General features: G+C 47.4%; 1 protein-coding gene across 1 annotated transcript in view; it reads left to right on the top strand.

Moving 5' to 3' along the window:
* The first annotated feature begins 12,044 nt into the window (after nucleotides 1-12,044).
* The window catches only part of LOC135511856 (solute carrier family 35 member F3-like), an 83,592-nt gene continuing 70,913 nt past the window's right edge, over nucleotides 12,045-24,723 (top strand). Inside the window, 1 exon segment of the mRNA XM_064933345.1 lies at nucleotides 12,045-12,361. Coding sequence (XP_064789417.1) covers nucleotides 12,286-12,361 — 76 coding nt within the window. The 5' untranslated portion in view covers nucleotides 12,045-12,285.

Here is a 24,723-nt window from a genome sequence, read left to right as displayed (position 1 = left end):
TGTCTGAGAGAGTTTGTCTGAGACAGTTTGTCTGAGGCAGTTTGTCTGAGAGAGTTTGTCTGAGGCAGTTTGTCTGAGACAGTTTGTCTGAGGCAGTTTGTCTGAGGCAGTTTGTCTGAGACAGTTTGTCTGAGGCAGTTTGTCTGAGGCAGTTTGTCTGAGGCAGTTTGTCTGAGGCAGTTTGTCTGAGGCAGTTTGTCTGAGAGAGTTTGTCGGAGGGAGTTTGTCTGAGGCAGTTTGTCTGAGAGAGTTTGTCGGAGGGAGTTTGTCGGAGGCAGTTTGTCGGAGGGAGTTTGTCTGAGGCAGTTTGTCTGAGAGAGTTTGTCGGAGGGAGTTGACACTGAGGACGTAGGAGGAAGTAATGAGTTCTGTGATGTGATGAGGTCTTTGACCCATGACTTGCAGAGCTGGTGTTGTGCTGTTAGGCCTCACTCTGGGCTCTCGCTCATATGCTTATGTTTGCCCCCTCTGAGTATGTGTGTGTGTCTGTATGTACACTACCATTCAAAAGTTTTGGGTCACTTAGAAATGTCTTAGTTTTTGAAAGAAAAATACATTTTTGTCCATTAATATAACATCAAATTAATCAGAAATGCAGAATAGACATTGTTAATGTTGTAAATTACTGTCGTAACTGGAAACGGCAGAATATGGAGGAAGATCAAACCCATCCACACACAAGCATCCAGGTGACTACACACACACACACACACACACACACACACACACACACACACACACACACACACACACACACACACACACACACACACACCCCTCAACACTCACTCCCCACCCCCCCTCCCCACTCCCCCTCCCCACCCCCTCCCCACCCCCCTCCCCACTCCCCCTCCCCACCCCCTCCCCCCCCCTCCCCACTCCCCCCTCCCCACCCCCTCCCCACTCCCCCTCCCCACCCCCCTCCCCACCCCCCTCCCCCCCCCTCCCCCTCCCCACCCCCCTCCCCACTCCCCCTCCCCCCCCCCTCCCCACCCCCCTCCCCACTCCCCCTCCCCACCCCCCTCCCCACCCCCCTCCCCACTCCCCCTCCCCACCCCCTCCCCACTCCCCCTCCCCCTCCCCCTCCCCCCCCCTCCCCACTCCCCCTCCCCACTCCCCCCCCCCGCCCCCCTCCCCACCCCCTCCCCACTCCCCCTCCCCACCCCCCTCCCCACTCCCCCTCCCCACCCCCCTCCCCCCCCCCTCCCCACTCCCCCACCCCCCTCCCCCCCCCCCCTCCCCACTCCCCCTCCCCACCCCCCCTCCCCACTCCCCCACCCCCTCCCCACCCCCCTCCCCTCCCCCCTCCCCACTCCCCCCCCACCCCCCTCCCCCCCCCCTCCCCACCCCCCTCCCCCCCCCCCTCCCCACTCCCCCTCCCCACCCCCCTCCCCACCCCCCTCCCCACTCCCCCACCCCCCTCCCCCCCCCCCCTCCCCACTCCCCCTCCCCCCCCCCCTCCCCACTCCCCCACCCCCTCCCCACTCCCCCCTCCCCACCCCCTCCCCACACTCCCCTGTTGTTTTTCCTCCTCCTTGCCCCAGCATCCTTTTCAAGCACTATTCCGAGACGGCGAGAGGATAAAAATATAAGAAGCTCTTTTACTTTTCATCCATGGTTATTAGCCTCACAAGGCAGACTATGGGAAGTGAACCGTTTTTCCAGGTCAGAGCTACCTCATCTACTGTAACTCTACCGGACAACATTACTACATTCTCCCTGATAAATACAGATCGTATCAGCACCTGTAGTTGCTATCAAAAAATGAGGCATAAATGCTATAGTATAATATGTTTGTCACACCCTGACCATAGTTTGCTTTGTATGTTTCTATGTTTTGTTTGGTCAGGGTGTGATATGAGTGGGCATTCTATGTTACATGTCTAGTTTGTCTAGTTCTATGTTTGGCCTGATATGGTTCTCAATCAGAGGCAGGTGTTAGTCATTGTCTCTGATTGGGAACCATATTTAGGTAGCCTGTTTGGTGTTGGGTTTTGGTGGGTGATTGTCCTTGCTCCTGTTCTTGTGTTAGTTTGCACCAGTTTAGGCTGTTTCGGTTTTCACGTTACGTTTGTTGTTTTTGTATTGATTCGTGTTTCCTTTGTTTCATTAAACATGAATCTCAATAGCCACGCCGCATTTTGGTCCGACTCTCCTTCACATAAAGAAAGCCGTTACAATGTTTCAATAACAATTAACTACACGTTAGCTCGGCATGGCTAGGCAAGGGGCAATCTGAGATTGGTACAGTCCATCTATTTGTTTTCCTTTGAACGTGTCTGATATATACCCTTTGATTGTCAAAGAACAGAACTGCATCCTAATGAGCTTGTCGTTTCATTCCTCATCAGAACCCAAAATATCAGCTTGTTTTACTCTATTGTTTGTAAACAATGCAATTTTAAACAAACACTGTAGAGCCTCAAAAAGCCTTAAAAAGGATAATGTTGGTATCATGGAAGGTCAGTCCTTGCATCCATAGCTCTGTCTAGGAATTCGAGTGGTTACATTTATCCAGCCAGATCCCTCTGCTGTTCAACAGTGGCAGGTGACTGCTATTGTGGTTTGAACGGCCGATTGCCCCTTTAAATGCACATATATTTGCCCATACAGTTGAATCACATCGCTGTCCTAGACATGGAAGTAGAGAGATGATAGCCTTTCATTCCTGCCTATTTCACACTATCACCATGGGAGGATTTTAAACCTATTAGTTCCATCCAGAGAACATTCCCTTCTGACTCCCCTCATCTGGGCGCCAGCCCCCTGTGGGTCCGGGTCTTGGTCAGGCGGCAGGGACATAGCCAATGGGGAGAGGTGTTGGCCTGGGAGAGGTGTTTGTGTTCGGTTTATGTTCATGTATTATCCTCTCAACATTTTGTGAAGCATCCAGAGAGCTCATTAGAGACCTGGGACTCAAGAGCAGCACTGCACTTAATAACACCTGTTTATATCTACACAGAGAGAGAGAGAGAGAGAGAACTTCTATAACTCCTGACAGTGTCCTCCTTTCTGATTAACGTCAACTTCTCCAGCCCAACCAGGGCTCACAGGAATAGGACTGAGATCAGAGGGAGAGTGAGATGTTATTTACGGAGGCAACACACAACACATGGAGGCAATACACACAAATACACTTATGCACACACACACGCACTCACATACAAAGACACACACACACACACACACATACTTCATCATCAAATAATTTCAATGTTATTTTTCACATAGGCAGAATACAACCTTACCGTGAAATGCTTACTTACAAGCCCTTAACCAACAATGTTGTTCAAGAAATAGAGTTAAGAAAATATTTACTAAATTAACTAAAGTAAAAAATAATACAAAGTAACACTAACATAACAATAATGAGGGTATATACAGGGTGGTACTGAGTCAATGTGCGGGGGTACAGGTTAGTTGAGCTCATTTGTACATGTAGGTAGGGGTAAGACATTATAGCTCATAGAAATGAGAGCAGAGGGGAAGTTAAATGTATTCTTGGTAGGCAACAGTCTGTCTGTCTTTCTGTCAATCTGTCTGTCTGTCTGTCTGTCTGTCAGCCTGTTTGTCTGTCAGTCTGTCTGTCTGTCTGTCTGTCTGTCTGTCTGTCTGTTTGTCTGTCAGTCTGTCTGTCCCGTCGGAGAGAGAGCTGGTTTCTGATTGTATTAATGACCTCACAAAACACCCCTGGGAGTGAAGCTGCATGGAGAAAACCAATTACAGCAATCACTAGTCCCTTTTAATGAAATTAACAAGACATGATGCTCGACAGGGCTGCATCCCAAAGGGACCCCATTCCCTAGCTAGTACACTACTTTTGAGCAGAGCGCAATGGGGCCTGGTCAAAAGTAGTGCAATTTATAGGGAATAGGGTGGCATTTGAGACACAGCCCAGCTTTTATATTGATCTTTACACGATCTGAGCTATTGCATGTGAAACAGTTACACACTGTTTTACAAGTCAATGATGTATTGTATATGAGTCTAAATGCTGTGGAGAATGCTAGTCTATAGCAGGAGTCTGTAATCTGTTGTACAGCCCATTACCCTGCTACTGTAATGGTGTCTGGGTGTAAACAGGGTCTAGCTCGACCAGATAAACACTGTTCTATATAAAAGCTCTTGGCTGTTTTCTAATGGGGTTTTTCTGTGAAAAACACAGTACAGGATCAGCTTTTCCACACACATGCAGGCATGAGCATGAACACAGACACACATGCAGGCATGAGCATGAACACAGACACACATGCAGGCATGAGCATGAACACAGACACACATGCAGGCATGAGCATGAACACAGACACACATGCAGGCATGAGCATGAACACAGACACACATGCAGGCATGAGCATGAACACAGACACACATGCAGGCATGAGCATGAACACAGACACACATGCAGGCATGAGCATGAACGCAGACACACATGCAGGCATGAGCATGAACACAGACACACATGCAGGCATGAGCATGAACGCAGACACACATGCAGGCATGAGCATGAACAGACACACATGCAGGCATGAGCATGAACATGACACACATGCAGGCATGAGCATGAACACAGACACACATGCAGGCATGAGCATGAACACAGACACACATGCAGGCATGAGCATGAACGCAGACACACATGCAGGCATGAGCATGAACACAGACACACATGCAGGCATGAGCATGAACACAGACACACATGCAGGCATGAGCATGAACACAGACACACATGCAGGCATGAGCATGAACACAGACACACATGCAGGCATGAGCATGAACGCAGACACACATGCAGGCATGAGCATGAACACAGACACACATGCAGGCATGAGCATGAACACAGACACACATGCAGGCATGAGCATGAACACAGACACACATGCAGGCATGAGCATGAACACAGACACACATGCAGGCATGAGCATGAACGCAGACACACATGCAGGCATGAGCATGAACGCAGACACACATGCAGGCATGAGCATGAACACAGACACACATGCAGGCATGAGCATGAACGCAGACACACATGCAGGCATGAGCATGAACGCAGACACACATGCAGGCATGAGCATGAACGCAGACACATGAGCATGAACACAGACACACATGCAGGCATGAGCATGAACACAGACACACATGCAGGCATGAGCATGAACACAGACACACATGCAGGCATGAGCATGAACGCAGACACACATGCAGGCATGAGCATGAACACAGACACACATGCAGGCATGAGCATGAACAGACACACATGCAGGCATGAGCATGAACGCAGACACACATGCAGGCATGAGCATGAACGCAGACACACATGCAGGCATGAGCATGAACGCAGACACACATGCAGGCATGAGCATGAACGCAGACACACATGCAGGCATGAGCATGAACGCAGACACACATGCAGGCATGAGCATGAACACAGACACACATGCAGGCATGAGCATGAACGCAGACACACATGCAGGCATGAGCATGAACACAGACACACATGCAGGCATGAGCATGAACGCAGACACACATGCAGGCATGAGCATGAACATGCAGACACACATGCAGGCATGAGCATGCATGACATGCAGACACACATGCAGGCATGAGCATGAACGCAGACACACATGCATGAGCAGGCATGAGGCATGAGAACGCAGACACACATGCAGGCATGAGCATGAACGCAGACACACATGCAGGCATGAGCATGAACGCAGACACACATGCAGGCATGAGCATGAACGCAGACACACATGCAGGCATGAGCATGAACGCAGACACACATGCAGGCATGAGCATGAACGCAGACACACATGCAGGCATGAGCATGAACGCAGACACACATGCAGGCATGAGCATGAACGCAGACACACATGCAGGCATGAGCATGAACGCAGACACACATGCAGGCATGAGCATGAGCAACGCAGACACACATGCAGGCATGAGCATGAACACAGACACACATGCAGGCATGAGCATGAACGCAGACACACATGCAGGCATGAGCATGAACACAGACACACATGCAGGCATGAGCATGACACAGACACACATGCAGGCATGAGCATGAACGCAGACACACATGCAGGCATGAGCATGAACACAGACACACATGCAGGCATGAGCATGAACACAGACACACATGCAGGCATGAGCATGAACACAGACACATGCAGGCATGAGCATGAACACAGACACACATGCAGGCATGAGCATGAACGCAGAACGCAGACACACACATGCAGGCATGAGCATGAGACACACATGCAGGCATGAGCATGAACGCAGACACACATGCAGGCATGAGCATGAACGCAGACACACATGCAGGCATGAGCATGAACGCAGACACACATGCAGGCATGAGCATGAACGCAGACACACATGCAGGCATGAGCATGAACGCATGCAGGCATGAGCACACATGCAGGCATGAGCATGAACGCAGACACTGAACGCAGACACACATGCAGGCATGAGCATGAACACAGACACACATGCAGGCATGAGCATGAACGCAGACACACATGCAGGCATGAGCATGAACGCAGACACTGAACGCAGACACACATGCAGGCATGAGCATGAACGCAGACACACATGCACGCAAGCACACACACACATACACAATAACATCCCGACATGCCAAACCTGTAGCCTGCAGGATGATGACGTGAGTGACTCTCTCTTATTGGTTCCTGACGGTGTTTATAGTGTGTTTACATTATCCATCAAACATCCTGTGCAGATCTCTCTCCCTCTCTTCCCTCTCTCTCTTCCATCACCTCTCTCACTCTTTTCTATAGTAATCACCTCTTTCTTTCTCTCCCGTTTTCTCTTCCCTCTTTCTCTCTCTTTCTTTCTTCCCCTCCCTCTTTTTCTCTCTCTCTTCCTCTCTCTCACATTTCTCCCCCCACTCCCTCTCTCTCTCCTCATCCATCTCCCACTCTCTCTTTTCCTCTCACGTGTCTCTCCTCTCTCCCTCTCTGTCTCCTCATCCTACTCCCTATTTTTCTCTCTCCCTCCCTCTCTTTCCCTCTCACCTCCCCCTTTCCCTCTCTCTATCTCCTGATCCATCAGCTCTCATCCTCTGTTTCTGTCTCTTCCCTCTAACCCAAACACAGACCCTGACACTGACGCACGGGGAGCAGTGGAAAATGGTAGAAACTGTCCAATCAATTATATTAGTGGGAACAACTGGTAAAGAGAGGACTGGGGGAAGAGAGGACTGGGGGAGGAGAGGACTGGGGGAGGAGAGGACTGGGGGAGGAGAGGACTGGGGGAGGAGAGGACTGGGGGAGGAGAGGACTGGGGGAAGAGAGGACTGGGGGAAGAGAGAGGACTGGGGGAGGAGAGGACTGGGGGAAGAGAGGACTGGGGGAGGAGAGGACTGGGGGAGGAGAAGACTGGGGGAAGAGGGGACTGGGGGAGGAGAGGACTGGGGGAAGAGAGGACTGGGGGAAGAGAGGACTGGGGGAGGAGAGGACTGGGGAAGAGAGGACTGGGGGAAGAGAGGACTGGGGGAAGAGAGGACTGGGGGAAGAGAGGACTGAGGGAAGAGAGGACTGGGGGAGGAGAGGACTGGGGGAGGAGAGGACTGGGGGAAGAGAGGACTGGGGGAACAGGGGACTGGGGGAGGAGAGGACTGGGGGGAAGAGAGGACTGGGGGAAGAGAGGGCTGGGGGAGGAGAGGACTGGGGGGAGGAGAGGACTGGGGGAGGAGAAGACTGGGGGAAGAGAGGACTGGGGAAGAGGGGACTGGGGGAAGAGGGACTGTGGAAGAGAGGACTGACTGGGGAAGAGAGGACTGGGGAAGGAGAGGACTGGGGGAAGAGAGGACTGGGGGAACAGGGGACTGGGGGAGGAGAGGACTGGGGGAACAGGGGACTGGGGGGAAGAGGGGACTGGGGGAAGAGAGGACTGGGGGAAGAGAGGACTGGGGGAAGAGAGGACTGGGGGGAGAGGGGACTGGGGGGAGAGAGGACTGGGGGGAGAGGGTTTGGGTTTGGAAAAGAACATGTTCTTCATGCACTAAGGACTCTTTTCCGGTGGTGTAGGAAATGGTGAAATGGTGAAATGGTGTGTAAGAAAGGCAACAGTGAACAGTAGTTACCGTAGTTAGTAGAGCGAGACATTCATTTCCTTGAACCTCGAGCCTAGCACTTGGTGAACACTTTGTGTCTAGTGACAGTCTCTTCAAGTAAATGTTAGGACATATTTGATTCTGGGTTCCAAGGTAAGTGAGTTGGGAGAGAGAGGATTGGAAGGGAAGGAGGGTTAGCGTGTCTGGTGTGTTTTTGTAGAGTTCTGTGTATCTCTGTCCCAAATGGCATTATGTTCCCTATATAGAGCACTACTTTCGACCAGGGCCCACAGGGGAAGAAGGGATGAATTAAACAAATCTATGGATCGAGCTTCAATATATAGGGTGCCATTTGGGACACAACCCCTTGTCCTAGTTATCAGATCAGGGGATCCTAGCCTGTTCAACCCTTGTCCTAGTTATCAGATCAGGGGATCCTAGCCTGTTCAACACCTTGTCCTAGTTAACAGATCAGGGGATCCTAGCCTGTTCAACACCTTGTCCTAGTTATCAGATCAGGGGATCCTAGCCTGTTCAACCCCTTGTCCTAGTTATCAGATCAGGGGATCCTAGCCTGTTCAACACCTTGTCCTAGTTATCAGATCAGGGGATCCTAGCCTGTTCAACCCCTTGTCCTAGTTAACAGATCAGGGGATCCTAGCCTGTTCAACACCTTGTCCTAGTTAACAGATCAGGGGATCCTAGCCTGTTCAACACCTTGTCCTAGTTAACAGATCAGGGGATCCTAGCCTGTTCAACACCTTGTCCTAGTTATCAGATCAGGGGATCCTAGCCTGTTCAACACCTTGTCCTAGTTAACAGATCAGGGGATCCTAGCCTGTTCAACACCTTGTCCTAGTTATCAGATCAGGGGATATGAGCCTGTAGAATCTAGTGAAGAGGAAGAGTCGAGCCAGTGAATTATTCAGAGTGGCTTCTTTTAGTCATGTACACACTCCCCCAACAGATTTTACACACGCACACACAGACACAACCATACACACATAGCCACACACACACACACACAAAACCATACACACATAGCCACACACACACACACACACAACCATACACACATAGCCACACACACACACACAACCATACACACATAGCCACACACACACACACACACAACCATACACACATAGCCACTCACACACACAACCATACACACATAGCCACTCACACACACACAACCATACACACATAGCCACACACACACACAACCATACACACATAGCCACACACACACAACCATACACACATAGCCACACACACACACAACCATACACACATAGCACACACACACACACAACCATACACACATAGCCACACACACACAACCATACACACATAGCCACCACACACACACAACCATACACACATAGCCACACACACACAACCATACACACATAGCCACACACACACACAACCATACACACATAGCCACACACACACAACCATACACACATAGCCACACACACACAACCATACACACATAGCCACACACACACAACCATACACACATAGCCACACACACACAACCATACACACATAGCCACACACACACAACCATACACACATAGCCACACACACACACACAACCATACACACACATAGCACACACACACACAACCACAACCACACATAGCCACACACACACAACCATACACACATAGCCACACACACACAACCATACACACATAGCCACACACACACAACCATACACACATAGCCACACACACACAACCACACACATAGCCACACACACACACACATAGCCACACACACACAACCATACACACATAGCCACACACACACAACCATACACACATAGCCACACACACACAACCATACACACATAGCCACACACAACCATACACACATAGCCACACACACACAAACATACACACATAGCCACACACACACAACCATACACACATAGCCACACACACACACACACACAGAGAGTATCCTCAGTCAGTTGGTCAGAGCTGCCATTCATCACTTCTACCTGCCCTGGGGAGAATGATGCCTGTCAGTTGTTGTGAGTTGTGTGTGTCAGTTGTTGTGAGTTGTGTGTGTCAGTTGTTGTGAGTTGTGTGTGTCAGTCATCGTATCCTCCAGGGGGTTTAGGAAGAGCATTATGAAAGATAATGGGCGGTGGTGGAGTGGTTATCAGCAGGGTATTGATCAAACATGTTGAGGAACAACAAGGATACTATTCAAACTTAGATGCTAATGTTTAAAATGGGCGCAGTACAATTTGATTGATTTGATTTATAAGGTGTTGCTATTTAGGCAATGCTATTTAGGCAACCCTAAACTAAATGCTTCTTCGTCAACTTCAATCGATCCCACTACTAGTAATAACACAATGTTAGAATGGCAGGTGTATTTTTCAACCAGAGCAAAAGACAAACCAATTCCAGAGGGATAATATAAATCAGTATAATGTGCTTTTATTTTCTCACACTGTGTAAAATCGGTGTACTGGATAAAATATGCTGCGTAAACAGCCTGGTCTCATAGACTAGACGTAACATATTAAAGTAAATCTGGGACACTCAAATTCGTATGATGTATAATGTTTGGCATGATTAAGATAAGACAGATGGTTACTTAGGGCAAAAACGAAAGTAGGGTGGTTGGTCGGGAGTTTAACACGAACCCAAAGGTTGTAAGTTCAAATCTCATCACAGACAATTTTAGCTACTTAGCAACTTTTCAGCTACTTACTACTTTTGAGCTACTTTGCATGTTAGCAAACCCTTCCCCTAAACTTAACCCTTATAGCTAACCCTTCCTCTAACCTTAACCCTTTTAGCTAACCATTCCCCTAAACTTAACCCTTTTAGCTAACCCTTCCCCTAACCTTAACCCTTTTAGCTAACCCTTCCCCTAAACTTAACCCTTTTAGCTAACCCTTCCCCTAACCTTAACCCTTTTAGCTAACCCTTCCCTAACCTTAACCCTTTTAGCTAACCCTTCCTCTAACCTTAACCCTTTTAGCTAACCCTTCCCCTAACCTTAACCCTTTTAGCTAACCCTTCCCCTAACCTTAACCCTTTTAGCTAACCCTTCCCTAACCTTAACCATTTTAGCTAACCCTTCCCCTAACCTTAACCCTTTTAGCTAACCCTTCCCTAACCCTAACCTTAACCTTTTAGCTAATTTTAGCTAACCCTTAACCTTAACCCTAACCCTTCCCCTAACCCTAACCTTAACCTTTTAGCTAACCCTTCCCCTAACCCTAACCCTTAAACCCTAATCTTTAACCCCTAACCCTTAGCCAGGTAGCTAACCCTAACCTAGCTTTTAACTAACCCTTAGCCCCTAACCTCACAAATTAATACAAACCATACGAAACGTGAAATAACATACTAAATTAAGTGTCCTAGATTTACATACAGAATAATAGGAAATGCTCTGAGACCAGCTTGGCGAAAATTGTATTTTTCCAAGACTTTCTATTGAGAAGGAAAGCTGCCTCCCCGTGCAAGCCTTGTGTCTTCATATAACCCTTGAATAGGACGGGTAGGCTACAGTATATTTTCCCTCTACATCAGCCCCAGTCTCATCAGATCACTCACACTATCCCTGCCACTCCAATGTACAGCAGTTACACCGCTGCCCGCCGTGATCGATCCTTCCTCACATCTCCAAGCTGCAACCGGTTCTGAGTCACCAACCACCTGCCCCCGGGAACCGCGCTTCGGGGGGTCTGGTGGGTTGGCAGCGGGCACGGCACGTCTGGCTCGGGACGTACAGAGGGGCCCGGGGGGGAGAGATAATACAAGTGAGGGAGATGGTGGATGCCTACGGTACGCGTGACGTAGCAAATTGCAGCAATTGCCTCTACTGTTTAACATGTGAAGAGAGAGAGAGAGACAGCCCAGCCTCACGCGCTGGCGGGATACTGCAGAACCGGGGAAGGGAGGGGGGGAATGAGGGAGGGGAATCGAATCAGAAGAAGAAATAAACGACTGAGGGAGAGTTGAGGAACGGAGGGGCCGAAGGTGGATGCACGAGAGGTAGCGAAAGACTGCGGAGCCGAGAGAGGACGAGAGAGGTAGCGGAAAACTGCTGAGGTTTAGAGAAGAGTAAAGACAAGAAGCATCAAAAGTCCCATAGTCGGTACCCCACCAGATTCAGGGATGTAGCCGAAGAGGGGAGAGCTCAGCCTTTCCGAGCTCATCACTATGAAGAAGCATTCGGCCAGGGTTGCCCCGCTGTCCGCTTGCAACAGCCCGGTGCTCACCTTAACGAAAGTCAAAGGTAGGGAGAACTCCGTTCTGTGACTTGACTTCGGTCTTGCTGAAAGCTCGATTTGGTATTCGTCTACCTAATATGTGTAGCCTATTTTACATTCACCCTTGAAGCCTAAATGTTGTAGTGTCCAAGGTTAGGCTTGTAAATCAACCAGAAAATAGGCATAGCCTATACGTTTGGTGTTGTGTGACTGTGGCAGAGAAACTTGGGTCAGTCAGTGGTGATGAATGGTGTTGGTGAAAGAGTTTTCCGCTTTGAGGCACCGATGAACTTTTATAAATGTACCGTTGCGTGCCAAAACGCTTCGGATTACCAACGGAATGAACCCCCCTTCAGGGTAATTAGGGATGCGTTCGGGAAGACTTTATCTTAATAGACCATCAACGCTTCTAATTACACATTTACAACCCTGGAAAAATGTCTAGATCATGATGGGAGATAATGTTGTTACAGTCATTTATTCGAACAATCTCTTCTTTCGCTGTATTGTTTAAAAGCCAGACTGTATTTCGTTCTGCATTTTCAAAAATGTAGTTAAGAATTCATTTCTCCCCAACATCATCTGCATAATCGTCACTAATTATAATAACACCCCCAAAAATTATTACATTTACATTTAAGTCATTTGGCAGACGCTCTTATCCAGAGCGACTTACAAATTGGTGAATTCACCTTATGACATCCATTATTTTGTCGAACCTGTAAAATGCAAATCAGACAACAGATGAATGGCCAAAAAGTAGTTTTGTCCTGCAAAATGCATCGGGCCATTGAAGTGTTGTGCTGCTTGTCCATCATGAGTGATTGCATGGGGGAGCATGAGGCTGTTATTGTAGCAGAACAGGGCAGGGACCGACACACACACACACACACACACACACACACACACACACACACACACACACACACACACACACACACACACACACACACACACACACACACAATCTTTAAATTGACAGGCCCAATGGGATAAAAATAGTTGTCTGGCTATCCAAACTCCTTGCTCCGGCCCAGTGACTCTGGATCTGAGTCCCTTCCCAACAATTTCTAAAACACAAACACATTCTAACCATTCTGACTGGCCCCAGAAACGAACACACCGAGACCACACGTGGCTTAAGCGCCATTTTGAAAATGTGTAATTGGCTTTGATACTCACCACAAACAACTTCAAAGATGTAAAACTTTATGAAACCTACCAGTAAACAGGTAGTCAACCTTTATGAACCCTACCAGTAAACAGGTAGTAAACCTTTATGAACCCTACCAGTAAACAGGTAGTAAACTTTATGAACCCTACCAGTAAAGTAAACCTTTATGAACCCTACCAGTAAACAGGTAGTAAACCTTTATGAACCCTACCAGTAAACCCAGTAAACGGGTAGTAAACCTTTATGAACCCTACCAGTAAACAGGTAGTAAACCTTTATGAACCCTACCAGTAAACAGGTAGTAAACCTTTATGAACCCTACAGTAAACAGGTAGTAAACCTTTATGAAATAAACAGGGTAGTAAACCTTTATGAACCCTACCAGTAAACAGGTAGTAAACCTTTATGAACCCTACCAGTAAACAGGTAGTAAACCTTTATGAACCTTACCAGTAAACAGGTAGTAAACCTTTAGAACCTTACCAGTAAACAGGTAGTAAACCTTTATGAACCCTACCAGTAAACAGGTAGTAAACCTTTATGAACCCTACCAGTAAACAGGTAGTAAACCTTTATGAACCCTACCAGTAAACAGGTAGTAAACCTTTATGAACCTTACCAGTAAACAGGTAGTAAACCTTTATGAACCTTACCAGTAAACAGGTAGTAAACCTTTATGAACCCTACCAGTAAACAGGTAGTAAACCTTTATGAACCCTACCAGTAAACAGGTAGTAAACCTTTATGAACCCTACCAGTAAACAGGTAGTAAACCTTTATGAACCCTACCAGTAAACAGGTAGTAAACCTTTATGAACCCTACCAGTAAACAGGTAGGAACCCTACCAGTAAACAGGTAGTAAACATTTATGAACCCTACCAGTAAACAGGTAGTAAACCTTTATGAACCCTACCAGTAAACAGGTAGTACACCTTTATGAACCCTACCAGTAAACAGGTAGTAAACCTTTATGAACCCTACCAGTAAACAGGTCGTAAACATTTAGTAAACCAGTAAACAGGTAGTAAACCTTTATGAACCCTACCAGTAAACAGGTGAACCCTACCAGTAAACAGGTAGTACCTTTACCTACCAGTAAACAGGTAGTAAACCCTACCAGTAAACAGGTAGTACACCTTTAAACCCTACCAGTAAACAGGTAGTAAACCTTTATGAACCTACCCAGTACCAGTAAACAGGTCGTAAACCTATAGTATAATGGCTAAGGTTAGGATCTTAGATCAGTGTGGGGCAACTTGTCCCCAGAGTTTCAACCAGAGGCTTCACATTATTCACTCTGTAAAATACCTATTCCTTTTATGACAGTCCAATGCTTCTGTTGCCTCCTCCTTGGTTAAGTTGCTGTGTGTGTCCTTCCTTCTAGGGTTACCAGTGATAATATATTATTATTAACTTCTATAGCGCTTTTCATAATAGAAATCTCCAAGCACTTCATAAGCAAAACACAAACAAACAATCTATTCTGACAGGTCAACCAATAGAGGCCAAGACTTTGAATGCTACATCCTCTGCAGATGGAGAGGGTCAGTTCATGTCCTGAGCGGAGGGAGCTGGGAGGCAGCCTGACTCTTACAGCCACTGGACTCCTCCTCCTTCACTCTGTGTTTCACCACTTGGGTGACGTCTCAGCAGCTCTTGGCGCGCAGAAAGCTCACAACACAAAGTTCAGAATAGTATCCAGTGGTCTTCTCTACGAGCCGTCTGTCTCACCACTGTTGTAGTCCTCTGTCTCCCATTCCTCTCACGCTTCAGACCACTCCTCACATGATGTTTTCAAAAGATCAGGAACTGGCAGCCAGGTGAAACAAAAAAGATGCTACTGTGCCCAGATGCATTTTTTCAAACAAAAACATTAGCCAGCTATTTAGCCAAAAATAAAACCTTGACTCAGCATACTAGTAGAAGAGGAAGCTTCACCACTAGAAGAATACAGCATTACACAGAGGAAACTAGCATTTCCTGTTGAGATCGGAAAGGAAGAGGACAGACTAATTACTGTTTTACATTCACAGCTGGATGGTGGGTGTGTGTGTGTGTGTGTGTGTGTGTGTGTGTGTGTGTGTGTGTGTGTGTGTGTGTGTGTGTGTGTGTGTGTGTGTGTGTGTGTGTGTGTGTGTGTGTGTGTGAGAGAGAGAGAGTGTGTGTGTCCTAAAGCTGTGTTTATATTGTTGAATCACTCACAGCGGTCTTTGTTGTCCCTGTGTGCTCCAGCAGTGTCTGAAAGGTGAGCGTGCAGGAAGGGTTGTCTCTCTCAGCGCTGTGTTAGGGGGATACCCTTCCTCTCCTGCTGTTGTGTATGGAGAGACTGACACACACACACACACACACACACACACACACACACACACACACACACACACACACACACACACACACACATACAACCACACACTGACCCTTCCCTGTCCACCCTAGAGGACCTGAACCTTCCCTGTCCACCCTAGAGGACCTGAACCTTCCCTGTCCACCCGAGAGGACCTGAACCTTCCCTGTCCACCCTAGACAAACGGAACCTTCCCTGTCCACCCTAGAGGACCTGGACCTTCCCTGTCCACCCTAGACAAACGGAACCTTCCCTGTCCACCCTAGAGGACCTGGACCTTCCCTGTCCACCCTAGACAAACGGAACCTTCCCTGTCCACCCTAGACAAACAGAACCTTCCCTGTCCACCCTAGACAAACGGAACCTTCCCTGTCCACCCTAGACAAATGGAACCTTCCCTGTCCACCCTAGACAAACTGAACCTTCCCTGTCCACCCTAGACAAACTGAACCTTCCCTGTCCACCCTAGAGGAACTGAACCTTCCCTGTCCACCCTAGACAAACTGAACCTTCCCTCTCCACCCTAAACAAACTGAACCTTCCCTGTCCACCCTAGACAAACTGAACCTTCCCTGTCCACCCTAGAGGAACTGAACCTTCCCTGTCCACCCTAGAGGAACTGAACCTTCCCTGTCCACCCTAGACAAACTGAACCTTCCCTATCCACCCTAGAGGAACTGAACCTTCCCTGTCCACCCTAGACACACTGAACCTTCCCTGTCCACCCTAGAGGAACTGAACCTTCCCTGTCCACCCTAGACAAACTGAAACTTCCCTGTCCACCCTAGACACACTGAACCTTCCCTGTCCACCCTAGACACACTGAACCTTCCCTGTCCACCCTAGACACACTGAACCTTCCCTGTCCACCCTAGACAAACTGAACCTTCCCTGTCCACCCTAGAGGAACTGAACCTTCCCTGTCCACTCTAGACACACTGAACCTTCCCTGTCCACCCTAGGCACACTGAACCTTCCCTGTCCACTCTAGACACACTGAACCTTCCCTGTCCACCCTAGACACACTGAACCTTCCCTGTCCACCCTAGACAAACTGAACCTTCCCTGTCCACCCTAGACACACTGAACCTTCCCTGTCCACCCTAGGCACACTGAACCTTCCCTGTCCACTCTAGACAAACTGAACCTTCCCTGTCCACCCTAGAGAAAGAGTTTTACAGTCCAGGCAGACATTAGCTTTAGTTTTACAGAGGCACATGCAGTGAGAGAATGATCATTAACTTTTCAATCAGCTTTATGAAGTGGAGGAGATTGATTGTCCCAATGGAGGATTTGTTTAGTAAGTGGATGTTGAAGCACAGTCTCATACACATCAACACGGTTACTATGACACAGAAATAGTTCCTTGTTCAGTGGCCTCACTGGCTTTGAAGAATGACCTGTCAGCCTTGGAGATATGAGGGTCAGGGTTCAACCTCCAGTGAAATCATTTACTGTGTAGGTAGGAAAGAGGATGGAGAATTGTATTCCTATGTGTTTGATAGCCTAGCATATAACTTGTGAAGTTTGGCCAGTTTATTTTGATGGATTGCCAGTTGCAGGAAAGAGAGTGTACAGGAGAAGCTAACAGGTGATCTTTTCTAGACGGTATTGAAAGAGAAGGAGAGAAGATTAGAGGAGAGGAGAAGAGAAGAGAGGGTGGACTGGAGAGGCAGAGGGGAGGAGAGAGGTAGGGGAAGAGGAGGGGAAGTATCACAGAGTGTGGAGAGAAGATGAAAGGACAGACATTGAGGGTGATGGAGGAGAGGAGAGTACTGGACAAGACAGTAGAGAGTGATGGATGAGAGGAGAGTACTGGACAAGACAGGAGAGAGTGATTGGAGGAGAGGAGAGTACTGGACAAGACAGGAGATAATGATGGAGGAGAAGAGAATACTGGACATGACAGGAGAGAGTGATGGAAGAGAGGAGAGTACTGGACAAGACAGGAGAGAGTGATGGAGGAGAAGAGAGTAATGGACAAGACAGGAGAGAGTGATGGAGGAGAGGAGAGTACTGGACAAGACAGGAGAGAGTGATGGAAGAGAGGAGAGTACTGGACAAGACAGGAGAGAGTGATGGAAGAGAGGAGAGTACTGGACAAGACAGGAGATAGTGATGGAGGAGAAGAGAGTACTGGACAAGACAGGAGAGAGTGATGGAGGAGAGGAGAGTAATGGACAAGACAGGAGAGAGTGATGGAGGAGAAGAGAGTAATGGACAAGACAGGAGAGAGTGATGGAAGAGAGGAGAGTACTGGACAAGACAGGAGAGAGTGATGGAGGAGAAGAGAGTAATGGACAAGACAGGAGAGAGTGATGGAGGAGAGGAGAGTACTGGACAAGACAGGAGAGAGTGATGGAGGAGAGGAGAGTACTGGACAAGACAGGAGAGAGTGATGGAGGAGAGGAGAGTAATGGACAAGACAGGAGAGAGTGATGGAGGAGAAGAGAGTACTGGACAAGACAGGAGAGAGTGATAGAAGAGAGTACTGGACAAGACAGGAGAGAGTGATAGAAGAGAGTACTGGACAAGACAGGAGAGAGTGATGGAGGAGAGGAGAGTACTGGACAAGACAGGAGAGAGTGATGGAGGAGAAGAGAGTACTGGACAAGACAGGAGAGAGTGATGGAGGAGAGGAGAGTACTGGACAAGACAGGAGAGAGTGATGGAAGAGAGGAGAGTACTGGACAAGACAGGAGAGAGTGATGGAAGAGAAGAGAGTACTGGACAAGACAGGAGAGAGTGATGGAAGAGAAGAGAGTACTGGACAAGACAGGAGAGAGTGATGGAGGAGAAGAGAGTACTGGACAAGACAGGAGAGAGTGATGGAGGAGAGGAGAGTACTGGACAAGACAGGAGAGAGTGATGGAAGAGAGGAGAGTACTGGACAAGACAGGAGAGAGTGATGGAAGAGAGGAGAGTACTGGACAAGACAGGAGATAGTGATGGAGGAGAAGAGAGTACTGGACAAGACAGGAGAGAGTGATGGAGGAGAGGAGAGTAATGGACAAGACAGGAGAGAGTGATGGAGGAGAAGAGAGTACTGGACAAGACAGGAGAGAGTGATGGAGGAGAAGAGAGTACTGGACAAGACAGGACAGAGTGATGGAAGAGAAGAGAGTACTGGACAAGACAGGAGAGAGTGATGGAGGAGAGGAGAGTACTGGACAAGACAGGAGAGAGTGATGGAGGAGAAGAGAGTACTGGACAAGACAGGAGAGAGTGATGGAGGAGAGGAGAGTACTGGACAAGACAGGAGAGAGTGATGGAGGAGAGGAGAGTACTGGACAAGACAGGAGCGAGTGATGGCATATTTTATTTATATTATTTTATATATTAGAGGATGAGAGGACAGGAGGGAGTGTGAAGAGGGAGGAGATGAGGTATTATAGAGTATGGAGAGACGAGGAGAGGAGAGTGAGGAGATGAGGTATTATAGAGTATGGAGAGACGAGGAGAGGAGAGGGAGGAGATGAGGTATTATAGAGTATGGAGAGACGAGGAGAGGAGAGGAGAGTGAGTAGATGAGGTATTATAGAGTATGGAGAGGAGAGGAGAGGGAGGAGATGAGGTATTATAGAGTATGGAGAGAAGAGGAGAGGAGAGGGAGGAGATGAGGTATTATAGAGTATGGAGAGACGAGGAGAGGGAGGAGATGAGGTATTATAGAGTATGGAGAGACGAGGGAGAGGGAGGAGATGAGGTATTATAGAGTATGGAGAGACGAGGAGAGGAGAGGGAGGAGATGAGGTATTATAGAGTATGGAGAGAAGAGGAGAGGAGAGGGAGGAGATGAGTTATTATAGAGTATGGAGAGACGAGGAGAGGGAGGAGATGAGGTATTATAGAGTATGGAGAGAAGAGGAGAGGAGAGGGAGGAGATGAGGTATTATAGAGTATGGAGAGACGAGGAGAGGAGAGGGAGGAGATGGGGTATTATAGAGTATGGAGAGAAGAGGAGAGGAGAGGGAGGAGATGAGGTATTATAGAGTATGGAGAGACGAGGAGAGGAGAGGGAGGAGATGAGGTATTATAGAGTATGGAGAGACGAGGAGAGGAGAGGGAGGAGATGAGGTATTATAGAGTATGGAGAGAAGAGGAGAGGAGAGGGAGGAGATGAGGTATTATAGAGTATGGAGAGAAGAGGAGAGGAGAGGGAGGAGATGAGGTATTATAGAGTATGGAGAGAAGAGGAGATGAGAGGGAGGAGATGAGGTATTATAGAGTATGGAGAGACGAGGAGAGGAGAGGGAGGAGATGAGGTATTATAGAGTATGGAGAGACGAGGAGAGGAGAGGGAGGAGATGAGGTATTATAGAGTATGGAGAGACGAGGAGATGAGAGGGAGGAGAGAGTAGAGGACAGACAGAGGAAAGTAGGGGACAGACTGGAGCAGGACAGAGGAGAGGACAGCAGCAGAGATGGCCCTATTTTGAACAACCTGCTCCCTCTGTGATGTCAACATAGAGTACACCCACTCTGCAGGTGGAGTGAATCACAGAGGCCACTGCGTATAAATACCATTGTGTGTGTGTGTGTGTGGGTGTAGGGGTGGGTGTAGGGGTGGGTGTAGGGGTGGGTCAGACAGACACCCAGCCTGCTTTCCGTACAGAGAAGTGAGTCACCCTCTGCCTTTTAACCACTATATAGGTCATTTAGCAGATATTTTATCCAAAACAACTTGTTGTCATGCATGCATATATTTTTCATATGGGTGGCCCCAGTCTTACCCACACAGGGACTGTCTGAATCAACACCCCATATAGGATCTCTCTATCTCTTTCTCTCTCCTTCTCTCTCTCTCTCTCTCTCTCTCTCTTTCTATAACTCATTCTCTCTCTCTCCCTTTCGCTCTCTCTCTCTTTCTATACCTCTCTTTTTCTATAACTCGTTCTCTCTCTCTCTCTCTCTCTCTATACCTCTCTCTTTCTATACCTCTCTCTTTCTATACCTCTCTCTCTATACCTCTCTCTTTCTATACCTCTCTCTCTCTATACCTCTCTCTCCCTCTATACCTCTCTCTCTCTCTATACCTCTCTCTTTCTATTCCTCTCTCTCTCTATCCCTCTCTCTATACCTCTCTCTCGATACCTCTCTCTTTCTATACCTCTCTTTCTCTATACCTCTCTATCCTATACCTCTCTCTTTCTATACCTCTCTCTCTATACCTCTCTCTCTCTCTATACCTCTCTCTCTCTATACCTCTCTCTCTATACCTCTCTCTCTCTATACCTCTCTCTATACCTCTCTCTTTCTATACCTCTCTCTCTCTATACCTCTCTCTCTCTATACCTCTCTCTTTCTATACCTCTCTCTTTCTATACCTCTCTCTTTCTATACCTCTCTTTCTATACATCTCTCTCTATACCTCTCTCTCTCTCTCTCTCTCGCTCTCGCTCTCTATAACTCGTTCTCTCTCTCTCTGTCTATAACTCGTTCTCTCTCTCTCCCTCTCTCTCTCTCTCTCTCTCTCTCTCTCTCTCTCTATACCTCTCTTTTTCTATAACTCGTTCTCTCTCTCTCGCTCTCTCTCTATATCTCTCTCTCTATATACCTCTCTCTCCCTATAGACCTCTCTCTCTCTATATCTCTCTCTCTATACCTCTCTCTCTATACCTCTCTCTCTTTCTATACCTCTCTCTCTATACCTCTCTCTTTCTATACCTCTCTCTCTATACCTCTCTTTCTCTATACCTCTCTCTCTATATACCTCTCTCTTTCTATACCTCTCTCTTTCTATACCTCTCTCTCTATACCTCTCCCTTCCTATACCTCTCTCTTTCTATACCTCTCTCTCTATACCTCTCTCTCTATACCTCTCTCTCTCTATACCTCTCTCTCTCTATACCTCTCTCTTTCTATACCTCTCTCTTTCTATACATCTCTTTCTCTCTCTCTCTCTCTCTCTCTCTCTCTCGCTCTCGCTCTCGCTCTCTATAACTCGTTCTCTCTCTCTCTCTCTGTCTATAACTCGTTTTCTCTCTCTCTCTCTCTCTCTCTCTCTCTCTCTTTCTATACCTCTCTCTTTCTATACCTCTCTCTATACCTCTCTCTCTATACCTCTCTTTCTATACTCTCTCTCTCTCTCTCTCTCTATACCCCTCCCTTCCTATACCTCTCTTTCTATACTCTCTCTCTCTCTCTATACCTCTCTCTTTCTATACTCTCTCTTTCTATACCTCTCTCTCTATACCTCCCCCTTCCTATACCTCTCTTTCTATCTCTCTCTCTCTCTCTATACCCCTCCCTTCCTATACCTCTCTCTTTCTATACTCTCTCTCTCTCTCTATACCTCTCTCTTTCTATACCTCTCTCTTTCTATACCTCTCTCTCTATACCTCCCCTTCCTATACCTCTCTTCTATTCTATACTCTCTCTCTCTCTATACCTCTCTCTTTCTATACCTCTCTCTTTCTATACCTCTCTCTCTATACCTCTCTCTCTCTCTCTCTCTCTATACCTCTCTCTTTCTATACCTCTCTCTTTCTATACCTCTCTCTCTCTATACCTCCCCCTTTCTATACCTCTCTCTCTCTCTCTCTCTATACCTCTCTCTTTCTATACCTCTCCCTTCCTATACCTCTCTCTTTCTATACCTCTCTCTCTCTCTCTTCTATACCTCTCTCTCTCTATACCTCCCCCTTTCTATACTCTCTCTCTCTCTCTCTCTATACCTCTCTTTCTATACCTCTCCCTTCCTATACCTCTCTTTCTATACCTCTCTCTCTCTCTCTCTCGCTCTCGCTCTCTATAACTCGTTCTCTCTCTCTGTCTATAACTCGTTCTCTCTCTCTCTCCCTCTCTCGCTCTCTCTCTCTCTCTCTCTCTCTCTCTCTCTCTCTCTATACCTCTCTTTTTCTATAACTCGTTCTCTCTCTCTCGCTCTCTCTCTATATCTCTCTCTCTATATACCTCTCTCCCTATAGACTCTCTCTCTATATCTCTCTCTATACCTCTCTCTCTATACCTCTCTCTTTCTATACCTCTCTCTCTATATCTCTCTTTCTATACCTCTCTCTATACCTCTCTTTCTCTATACCTCTCTCTATATACTCTCTTTCTATACCTCTCTCTTTCTATACCTCTCTCTCTCTATACCTCTCCCTTCCTATACCTCTTTCTATACTCTCTCTCTATACCTCTCTCTCTATACCTCTCTCTCTCTATACTCTCTCTCTATACTCTCTCTTTCTATACTCTCTCTTTCTATACATCTCTCTTCTCTCTCTCTCTCTCTCTCTCTCTCTCGCTCTCGCTCTCGCTCTCTATAACTCGTTCTCTCTCTCTCTCTGTCTATAACTCGTTCTCTCTCTCTCTCTCTCTCTCTCTCTACCTCTCTCTTTCTATACCTCTCTCTTTCTATACCTCTCTCTCTATACCTCTCTCTCTATACCTCTCTCTTTCTATACCTCTCTCTCTCTCTCTCTCTCTATACCCCTCCCTTCCTATACCTCTCTCTTTCTATACCTCTCTCTCTCTCTCTCTATACCTCTCTCTTTCTATACCTCTCTCTTTCTATACCTCTCTCTCTCTATACCTCCCCCTTCCTATACCTCTCTCTTTCTATACCTCTCTCTCTCTCTCTCTCTATACCCCTCCCTTCCTATACCTCTCTCTTTCTATACCTCTCTCTCTCTCTCTCTATACCTCTCTCTTTCTATACCTCTCTCTTTCTATACCTCTCTCTCTCTATACCTCCCCCTTCCTATACCTCTCTCTTTCTATACCTCTCTCTCTCTCTCTCTCTATACCTCTCTCTTTCTATACCTCTCTCTTTCTATACCTCTCTCTCTATACCTCTCTCTCTCTCTCTCTCTCTATACCTCTCTCTTTCTATACCTCTCTCTTTCTATACCTCTCTCTCTCTATACCTCCCCCTTTCTATACCTCTCTCTCTCTCTCTATACCTCTCTATTTTTCTATACCTCTCCCTTCCTATACCTCTCTTTCTATACTCTCTCTCTCTCTTTCTATACCTCTCTCTCTCTATACCTCCCCCTTTCTATACCTCTCTCTCTCTCTCTCTCTATACCTCTCTCTTTCTATACCTCTCCTTCCTATACCTCTCTCTTTCTATACCTCTCTCTCTCTCTCTCTCTCTCTCTATACCTCTCTCTCTCTATACCTCCCCCTTTCTATACCTCTCTCTCTCTCTATACCTCTCTCTTTCTATACCTCTCTCTCTATACCTCTCTCTTCTATACCTCTCTCTCTCTCTCTCTCTATACCTCTCTCTTTCTATACCTCTCCCTTCCTATACCTCTCTCTTTCTATACTCTCTCTCTCTCTCTATACCTCTCTCTTTCTATACCTCTCTCTTTCTATACCTCTCTCTCTCTATACCTCCCCCTTTCTATACCTCTCTCTTTCTATACCTCTCTCTCTCTCTCTCTCTCTCTATACCTCCCCCTTTCTATACCTCTCTCTTTCTATACCTCTCTCTCTCTCTCTCTCTCTCTCTATACCCCTCCCTTCCTATACCTCTCTCTTTCTATACCTCTCTCTCTCTCTCTCTCTCTCTCTATACCCCTCCCTTCCTATACCTCTCTCTTTCTATACCTCTCTCTCTCTCTCTCTCTCTCTCTATACCCCTCCCTTCCTATACCTCTCTCTTTCTATACCTCTCTCTCTCTATACCTCTCTCTTTCTATACCTCTCTCTTTCTATACCTCTCTCTCTATACCTCCCCCTTTCTATACCTCTCTCTTTCTATACCTCTCTCTCTCTCTCTCTCTCTCTATACCCCTCCCTTCCTATACCTCTCTCTTTCTATACCTCTCTCTCTCTCTCTCTCTATACCTCTCTCTTTCTATACCTCTCTCTTTCTATACCTCTCTCTCTATACCTCTCTCTCTATACCTCTCTC

Source organism: Oncorhynchus masou, chromosome 24 (genome assembly GCF_036934945.1).
Source record: "Oncorhynchus masou masou isolate Uvic2021 chromosome 24, UVic_Omas_1.1, whole genome shotgun sequence".
NCBI classification, from domain to species: Eukaryota; Metazoa; Chordata; class Actinopteri; order Salmoniformes; family Salmonidae; genus Oncorhynchus; species Oncorhynchus masou.
This window is presented reverse-complemented; position numbering and strand designations above follow the sequence as displayed.